We start from the raw sequence: 10,231 nt of genomic DNA, 5'->3' as shown, positions 1-10,231 counted from the left end.
GTCTACGGTATGGGGAACTCAAGCATTTTTCCAGAAGATCCTCTGCAAAAATGCTTGAGTTCTCCATTTACTTCTATAATAATTGAGTAAACGAGTAGAGCCCATCCGAGCTTCAAACTGCTCGCTATGAGTACTGAGCACCTGTGCATAGTAGTGCTCTCTCATCTTTAATAATAAATAGATAGATAGATGTTTTTTACCGATTGCGCATGTTCCCATTATATATTCCAGCTTTGTTCACATGTCCATTTTTGATCCGAGTCACAGATCAAACTCAGTCAATTCAATCCAAGAAGAAAAATGGACAGAACCTATGCTATCCATGTATGATCTCTTCTATGGATGATGTATGATCCCATATATGAGCACTTTGCCCTTTTTTTCAGCTAATTAATGAGTTTGAGAACCTTGGATTTATTTTCTTTTTTATATGAAAATAACAGATGCTACACTGACAGTAAAAAATTACACATGGACCAAAAATGGCTGAAAATTCAATCCAGCACCCCGCTGAAAGTGGATCAGTTACTTCTTTTATAGAAAAAAGAAAGGTCTGAATGAGACATTGTACACAATAAATAAATGTTTTTGTTCAAGCTCACAGACAAAGTGCTTGACTAAAATGATTATTCTCCCAGCCTCCAAAGAAAAGAAATGCAAAGCTAATTTTCATGCATTTTGAAGCTGAGGTTACAGAAGAAACTGATTACTGCTTATTGTAAAGCAGCAATGAATTCTGTATGGCAGTTAGTGAAGAACATGTGTAAAGAAATACAGGGGTGGTCTTAAAGGTCACAATGTAGGGGTAATGCTGAACAGATTGTATGAAGAGGAATAACCAATAGAAGTTCCATAAGGTATACATATAAAACATTGCTAGAGTCTGTTATGGAAAAATATGGAAAATATATCAATTTAGAAACCTTTGCAGCCATAAATGAAAATGTATAGTTAAAAACATTTAATTTAGATTTAGTAAAAGGAACCAGTCACCATGAAAATGCCGTCTAATCTGCAGGCATCATGTCAGAGAACAGGGGGAACTCAGTAGATTGATACCTGAGTTTTTATAATTTAATCTTCTGCTCTTTCTAGGATTTTTTAGTCCAGTGGGCGGTCCTATCAGTGATTGACAGTTATCTCTGTATGCACTTATAGACCGAAAGCTGTCAGCCACTGATAGGACCGCCGATCGGACTGAAAACCCCAGAAAGAGCAAAGAATTAAATAATTTACCCCTTAATGACAGACGATTTTCCGTTTATTGCTCCTCTTCTTCCGAGAGCCATAGCTTTTATATTTTTCTATCAATCTTGCCATATGAGAGCTGTTTTTTTGTGGGATGAGTTGTACTTTTAAAAGAAACCATGAGTTTTACCATATAGTGTACTGGAATATGGCAAAAAAAAATCCAAACAAAAAGAATAATGTAATCACAGCTCACTTAGACCTATATGTATCCCAAATGGTGGATGGTGCCAGGCACATCAGGACGGATCTTTTTGTAATAGCGATGAACAAGACAAGTGGAAAAAGCCAGCAACCCTTAACACTAGAGGTCCCAGAGAGGGGTCATTTAACATTTCTACCTTTGGAACCCAGAGACAGGTCGAATGACCTGAAGGATTTTACCTAACATCCTATAATCACCGTCTTTTGTTCTGTAATTAAGGCCATTACTGTCGCACCACAGGAGGTTGTTGTTTTCCATTGAGTTTAGCCATTTAGTTTCTAGTTAGTTCTATTCAGTTTATTGTATTTGATAATATAATTGACTAAGGGTCATTTGACCATCTTTCGGGACTTCAGGGGGGGGCTCGAAATTTCTGGGGCTTCTAGTGTTAAGGCCAGTTCTATGTTAGGCCTGAAACACGTAGACCCTTGTCTACATGCTGAGCTTTTTATCCACTGTATGTTTTTTATGGATTTTTGACAACAAAGCTTCAGAGTTTTTCCAAGATGGTTGCTGACTTTTTCCACTTCTCTTGTTCAACAAAAAAATTCCAAGTACGGAAAAATTGCAAAAAAAAAAAAGTGTGATTGCATGATTGTTTTGGGGGTATTTTATTCACAGTGTTCATTATATGGTAAAACTGATGTGTCAGTGTGATGCCTCAGATCGATACGGGTTCGGAGATACCAAACATGTTTAGATTTACTTTTATCTAAGGAGTAAAATAAATTCTGAAGTTTTTCCAAAAAAAGTGACTCACTATTTGCACCATTTTCAGTGCCCCTTAGCATTCTCATTTTCGGGATATGGGGGTCAGTGATGGCTTATTTTTTGCATCGTGACAAGACGTTTGAACATACAATTTTTGTGCAGATTCGCCATTTTGATCGCCTGTTTTTGCATCTTTGCCCAAAATGTGCGACAACCAAAAAACGTAATCTTGGCGCTTGGAATTTTTTTGCCGCTACGCCATTTACCGATAAGGTTAATTGATTTTATATTTTGATAGATCGGGCATTTTTGAACGTGGCAATACCAAATGTGTGTATATTTTTTTATTTTTTTATTATTTAATTTTCAATGGGGTGAATAGGCCTACAACCTACAATAGCCCTCAGTCTGGTAGACCACTGCACAACCAGCTTTGTCCTCACCTATTGTACCATCACCCATTCCCTGTAGACTGTGAGCCCTCGCGGGCAGGGTCCTCTCTCCTCCTATACCAGTCTGTCTTGTACTGTTAATGACTGTTGTACGTATACCCTCTTTCACTTGTAAAGCGCCATGGAATAAATGGCGCTATAATAATAAATAATAATAATAATAATAGGCGGTGATTTGAACTTTTAGGTTTTTTTATTTTTTTATTTTTTAAAACTTTTTTATTTTACTTTACTAGTCCTCCTAAGGGTGGCTTTACACGCTACGATATCGCTAACGCGATCTCGTTGGGGTCACGGAATTTGTGACGCACATCCGGCCGTTTTAGCGATGTCGTTGTGTGTGACACCTATGAGCAATTTTGAATCGTCGCAAAAACTTTCAAAATCGCTCATCGGTGACATCATCCCCTATTCCCAATTATCATTGCTGCTGCAGTAACAATGTTGTTTGTCGTTCCTGTGGCAGCACACATCGCTGTGTGTGACGCCGCTGGAACGACAAACATCTCCTTATCTGCGTCCGCCGGAAAAGGAGGAAGGAAGGAGGTGGGCGGCATGTTCCGGTCGCTCATCTCCTCCCCTCCTTTTCTATTGGGCAGCGGTTCAGTGACGCTGCTGTGACGTCGCTGTGACGCTGAACGAACCGCCCCCCTTAGAAAGGAGGCGATTCGCCGGTCACAGCGACGTCGCAGAGCAGGTATGTGCGTGTGACGCTGCCATAGCGATAATGTTCGCTACGGCAGCGATCACCACATATCAGCCGTGCGATGGGGGCGGGTGCAATCGCGCTCGACATCGCTAGCAAATGCTAGCGATGTCGCAGCGTGTAAAGTGCCCCTAAGAGACTATAGGGAGGAGCAATCTGATCACTGCTGCCCTTTTTATGATCAGAGCTGCATAGCTCTGATCAGAAAAAGGGTTCTGTTCCTTTACGAGCCGCCACTCATGCAGCTCTTAGGCTATGTGCGCACTAGAAAATGGACTTTTCTCAAGAAAAATCCGCAGCCTCTAGCAGAATACCGCACCCGCGGCAAAAACCGCGGTAAAACCGCACCCGCGTTAATGCCACGATTTGACGCATTTTTTTGCCGTGGTTTTGCCGCGGATTGGTCACTGCGTTTTTTTACCATTATGGGCTCATGCGCATGTTGTGTAATTGCATTAATTTACGCTGCATATTGCACTGCAGTAAATGCATGCGTCCTGCGTCCCCTGCACAATCTATGAAGATTGTGCATGATATGTGCGCATGTTGCTTTTATGAATGCAGCGATTTGGGTGCTAAAATTTGGACCCAAATCCGTGCGTTCATAAAAGCAGCATGTCAATTATTTGTGTGTTCTGGATGCAGCTCCCACTCTGTCTATGGTGGGGGCAGCAGCCATAGCGCATGAAATCGGCTTTTTTTCTACAGAAAAACTATATCCATTATGCAGCGTTTCGGCAGCGATTTGAAGCGCACATGTGCTGTCAAATCGCTGCAGAATATTCACAGGTACGTGCCAACAAGGCCTATCTATGGCAAAAACTGCAGGTACAGCTGCAGAAAAGAAGTGACATGCACATTAATTCCGCGGGTAAATCCACAGGTATAAAAAAACGCAGTGCGCGCACAGCATTTTTTCATATCCATAGGTTTTGCTGGGGAATGACTGCAGAAATGTTAGACACATTTTCTGCAGCAAATCCGCGGCAAATCCGCGGTAACAGCTGCAGCAAATCCGCAGAGTGCGCACATAGCCTTATGAGAATATTTGTGTGCGTAGAATTATTATGCAATTAAATGAAAAATGTTAATTTTTCCAATTTTCATGTTTTACAGTGGCACTAATGACCAAATAAAATATACAAAATACATTTCTAGCATTTAAAAAAATATAATGACCAATATGGTCACCCTTAATTTTAACCCCTGTACCACCCAGCGATTTTCTGATTTTGCGCCATAACTTTATTTTTCCGTGAATATAGCCATATACAGTGCTTTTTTGTAAAAAAATATTTGCTGGTACGCATCTCTGAGACGAGGAGCAGGGGGGTGGGGTGCTGTTAGGCGCCGACGGCCAAGATTGAGGAGGGGAGGATCTGTCAGCTGGCAGACGAGTTTGAGGAGTGGGAGGGAGTGCTGTTGTTGCTGTCGTGCTGCCGGGAGATCCTGTGCACGGTTTACTACATACTACATACGGTACTGTATGCTGGAGAGAGATGCAGGGGGAGCAGAACTACAAGGCTCAGCATACTCCATCCACTAGTGTATGCAGGAGAGAGAGGCAGAGGGAGCAGAACTACAAGGCTCAGCATACTCCATCCACTAGTGTATGCAGGAGAGCAGACAGCAGCTGCCGAACTACAAGGCTCCGCATCCTTCAGCCAAGACTGAGTTTTTTGTCCAAAAAACGTAAAATGTAAAAAAAAAAAAATGACGGGGCTTTGCCATATTTTTCTATGCTAACCAGGTACAGCAGGGAGGTACGGGCTGCCCCCAACCCCCAGCTGCCTATTTGTACCCGGCTGAGAACCAAAAATATAGGGAAGCCCTTTTTTAATTATTTCAGGAATTTCATGAAAAAATTTAAGAAAAAAAAAATGACGTGGGCTTCGCACAAATTTTGTGTCCAGCCAGGTACAACTAGGCAGCTGGGGATTGGAATCCACAACTCAGGGTGCCCAAGCTTTCTGGGCACCCCTGCTGCGAATTGCAGTCCGCAGCCTCCCCAGAAAATGGCGCTTTCATAGAAGCGCCATATTCTGGTGCTGTATCCAACTCTTTCAGCGGCCCTGGTGACTGGTGGCTCGCTGGGTAATAAGGGGTTAGGGCCAGCTGTATATTATCAACTGGCCCTAAGCCTGAAATTCATGCTGTCACGCCAATATTAGACATGGCCACCATGAATTTCTTGTAAAGATAAAAAAAAACACAAGACAGAGAAAATATTTTTATTAGAAATAAAACACAACACAATTAGTGACTTCATCTTTATTGAAATAAAGAACCCCCCTCCGCAGTAATCCTGGGTCAAGGGTCCCGCGCCGTCCAATCCGGATCCAATATCATCTGATCGGTTTGCTGGAAGGCAAAGTGATCAGATGATGTCAGGTTAAAGGACATGAATCACATCACACATCAGCTGATTGTATAAAAGCCGTTTATACAATGAGCTGATGCATCAGTGCAAAAAAAAAAACTACTCACCTGTCTGCAAAATCCCGGGACACGACTGATCACTCCAGGAGCCACCGGTAAGCAGCTGCTGCAGTCACCTCAGAGCATCACCTGATCACTTAAACCAGCTGTGCGGTGAAAAGCCGGCCCCACCGCTGGATTAGACTGTCAGCTGATGCCGTAGCGTGACTGCTGATTACCGGCAGGTCCTGAAGCTGATGACACGTGTCCCAGGAGGCTGCAGACCGGTAAGTGTGAGATTTTTTTTTTCTAGTGTTCCCGCTTAGCAGCTGGGAGTGGACAGGCGCCGGTGGAGGCAGGGGGAAGCAGGGGGGGTGAGCACTGGGGGCTGGGGCGGGGCGAGTACTGGGGGACCAGATCGGTGGCGGCAGGAGCAGCACAGTGATTACAGGGCAGGTGGGAGGGAGCGAAGGTCGTGGGGGGAAGATGAATCGGACGACGGGGGGCAACGGAGGTCGGGGGGGAGTGGAAGACAGCAGAGGGGAGCAAATACCTTACCGAATGGCGGCAGATCGGGGTGACCGGCCGTGACATCGATCTTCAGCGTCCAGTGCCCCTTGACACTGTCCCCTGCGACCGGGGTTCCAGCTCCTACCAGGCCCAGACCAACGTCTGCCACCTACTACACAGGAGTTCAGCTCTGTGACCTCTCCTCACGAGGGTCACCACTTTCCACCTCCTCTCCTTTCACTCTCCACTGCTCAACTGTCACTTTCCTCACTTTTCCATCACCAACCCTCCCATGTGGGCGGCCCTATTCCCTTCAGACCCCCCAATGGTGTGTCTGGTAGGTTAAAGTGTGAAGTGTTCCTAGGATTTTGATTGGCTAAGCTGTTAGCAACACAAAAGGACCAGGACCCATAACCAAGGAGGGTGGATACTGTGCAGAAGGGCAGATTGCACAATACCCTGTGACGACCTGATAGGCCAGGGCGTCACAAGTACAAATTAGCTAAAAGCTTGACTCCCCGTTCGGTTACCTGCACTGAATCAGCCCCCGACCACCACAGTCTCCATCATCGGCAGGCGGCAGATATCACCTTGCAACCTCCGTGTCCTGTTAATCGTCCAAATGCGCCCCCCCCCCCCCCTACGATCAAAGTAACTGTGCTTTTAGTTCTGCTCAAGACCTTATTCAAGAAAGAGAGACATTTATTTTCCGTAACGGGGTATTGAATGGAAATAGCCGGACCGTTATATTGGCTGGGGGAACATTTGGATGGAGCACGTAGAGTGGAATTTGCCGGGCAATGCCAGCTGCCCCTTGATGATAGGGACTGCGGTGGACGTGAAGATGGAATGAGTGTTGTCGAGCGATATCTGCTGCCTGTGGATGGAGTGGACTATGGTGGTCGGTGGCTGTGTCAGGGCAGGTAACAGAAGGAGGACTCTGGAAAAATATGCTCAAGTCACCCATTGACTCCTATTATGCTCGGTACTCGAGTTGAGCATTTCCGAGCGTCTGACAGGTTCGATTCGAATACAGAGCACTTTTCTGCTCACTCATCACTAGTTGTCATTAGTCAGGATTTTTCCTAGGATCTGATACTGAACATACCAGAGAGAATTACAGAAGTCTTGAAAACTAAGGATCAACACTATAAATATTAAGTCTTTGCATAAAATTGATGAGTCAATAATGGTGTAAAATTGTATGAAATGTTTATAATTGTACTTCAGTAACCACAGAAAAGTCTGTCTAAAAACATTGAGGCAGCAAAGTGTGAAATCTAAAATGTGTATGCCTCAAAATCTTTGTCCAGGACTGTAGACGGATGGAGGATAACTGGTAACAGTGTGAGCTGTAAACTGATCATAGAAATCACCTCTCCTGCCTGCAGAAATCTGTGCCCTGATTACAACCCCACATTGCTGCCTCCACTATCACCGAGGACAGCAGCAGATCAGGGCTCTGGGGTGGACATGATCACAGGGCTGTCTCCCCTCCCCCTATACGCCCCTCCATTTATATAGCAGTGAATAGGCAGGGGCTCAGCCAGTGAAGGCAGACAGCTCATCCTGCAGTGTTCTGTGCACACAGTGAGGCTGGAGGGGCTTCATACAGTCTGTATGGATGGGAGTGATCTGCACTGAGCCCTGGACATTCTCCCACACAGGGGACCCCACTGCTGGATTATAATCTCCATGCTTGGATTGTAAAGTGCACAGACTGAATGTGAGGAGCCATGGAGAGCCCATGTCTGTGCCTCTCAGCGATCGTCTGCCTGCTGCCTGCGCTCGTCGTGTCTGGTATGTGTGTGTATTCTTGGCTTTGCACTTGTGCTACTTTCCTGTCCATTAGAATCTCATAGAATGGTAGAGTTGGAAAGGACCATGAAATATATTCTGCCTGCTCACATGTACATGGCTGAGAGAATACTGTCAGCAGTGAAGAAGATGCTGGGGCTGCCAGTGCTCAGTTCTCATAGACACTTTCTATAGATATCTTATACAGGGGATTGCTATATTACCATTACATTGTCATGCAGATCGATATATTGTCACAGTCAGGCAGGTGATCATGTGAAGGGGTATATAGTCACGTTGTTACTGGATAATTCCATTTAAACTGTTTAACAAATTGCCCAATTTCTATGTTCCCATCTGCCTACAACAAGGTGACCCCATTGGGAACTAAATGTCCCAAACTGACCTCACCTGGTCAATTTCATCTTTTGTGTCTATCTAATCTACCTGTATATCTGTTCTATTTACCTATATTTGTACTGATGCCTCAATTACGTTTTTTTTATTTTTCTATTTCAAAATGGACAAAATGAAGCAGCACTTTTTCCAAACACTTGCTATGTTCACATGTTGCATATTTTCTAGGATTGTTTTCTGTAGCAAAACCTGATCTCTTAGCAGTAAAAAAAAAAAAAGCTGTAGGTTTTTTTGCTGCTTTTATGCTGCATTTGTATTGTGCATTTGTCTACTGTACATGTTTATATAAAATTAGTTTCATTCACCATAAAAGCAGCAAAAATGAAGCTGCATTTTTCACTTTCATTACTTTTAATGGTGGAAAAAAAGCAGCAAAAACACAAAAGAATTGACATGGTGGTTCTTTAAAAAAAAAGCAGCAGTTTTCCATTATAGCAATAAAGCAAATGTGTGTGTGTGTGTGTGTGTGTGTGTGTGTGTGTGTGTGTGTGTGTGTGTGTGTGTGTGTGTGTGTGTGTGTGTGTGTGTGTGAGAGAGAGAGATTCCTGGAAACTCATAGGTTTTGTTGGTACTCTAAAAAGCAGCTTTTTATTTACATAAAAAACAATGAAGGAAAAACATGCAAAAATGCACTGTGTGAACATAGCCCAGGCCAGCGCCCATGATCAGTGTTCTCAGTTTTTGACACAGCGTGTTTTCATAATGTTGCGTTGAACAATACAAGCACAGTGGATGGGATTTATAGAAATCTCCTGCCCATTGTGCTTCTTTTTAACGCTCTGTAAACCCACCTGTGGCGCAGCTTCCCGAGCCACAGCAGGTCAATTTATTACTGCGGAGACGCTAGTGTTCTGAATGGAAGAACATATCAAAAATACTCTGTGTTCTCATGCACCAGACACTAATATCTCCGGAAGAGAAAACATGCTGCCTTCTGAACACTAGGAAGCCTGATCGTGGGCACGTACCCTAAGGCTATGTTCACACACTGCGTTTTTGTGGCGGTTTGTTGTGTTTTTGTGGATAAAATACTCAGTGTTTTACAATATCAGCGTGATTGATGACATTTCTAAAATCTCATAAGCATTCTGCTTTTTTTTTTCATGCGTATTTTGAGTCCTGTTGCATTTTTGGCAAGCTCAGCATGTAAATTCTTTTAGGGTTTTGCGGTGCTTTTTTACTCATTTAAATGAATGGGTGAAAAACGCTGCGAAAACAAACTCACGTAAAAATGCACATATTGTATGCAGTATTTTTTTTCTGCCACCACTTTGTTTTTTTGGTTTAGCAAAATATGCTACAAATACGCAAGGTGTGAACATACCCAAACTGGTACAAAGCCTCCGAGGATGTCAACAAAAATCCTGCATTCATAACTAGCCAACATAGAGACAGCTCTCAAAAAGACTTTGGTTAATAATAGAGGCTTTCTCAAGCAATTGATCTTTCTACATTTCTATTTGGCGATAGATCTATCCATATACTACAGAGAAACATTGTGTTGCAATGAATAATTTAAAACAGAGCATAAATACAGAGCAATCTGGACAATTGGAAGAAATAAATCAGTGTAGAGGAGTCTAGAAATGTACATCAGAAATGTGGATTTTCTGTTTCTGTCTTCCCCCTTAGAATGACCTTTTATTATATTAGATCATTGCTGCTTGTGCTTTAGCTATTCCAGATTATAAGACTTGAAAGATGATCCGTCTGTCAGTGTTCTTAGTGCCTTCTACTTAGAATAGATTATAATAGTTTTATTAGGGT

General features: G+C 43.3%; 1 protein-coding gene across 1 annotated transcript in view; it reads left to right on the top strand.

Moving 5' to 3' along the window:
* Window positions 1–7,779: 7,779 nt before the first annotated feature.
* APCDD1 (APC down-regulated 1) overlaps window positions 7,780–10,231 on the top strand; it is a 105,074-nt gene continuing 102,622 nt past the window's right edge. Inside the window, exon 1 of the mRNA XM_075316400.1 lies at window positions 7,780–8,050. Within this exon, the coding sequence (XP_075172515.1) occupies window positions 7,987–8,050 (64 nt within the window). The 5' untranslated portion in view covers window positions 7,780–7,986. The remainder of the gene's footprint in view (window positions 8,051–10,231) is intronic.

Source organism: Anomaloglossus baeobatrachus, chromosome 6 (assembly GCF_048569485.1).
Source record: "Anomaloglossus baeobatrachus isolate aAnoBae1 chromosome 6, aAnoBae1.hap1, whole genome shotgun sequence".
Classification (NCBI taxonomy): Eukaryota; Metazoa; Chordata; class Amphibia; order Anura; family Aromobatidae; genus Anomaloglossus; species Anomaloglossus baeobatrachus.
The sequence above is the reverse complement of the archived record's forward strand: the minus strand, read 5'-3'. Positions and strand labels throughout refer to the sequence as shown.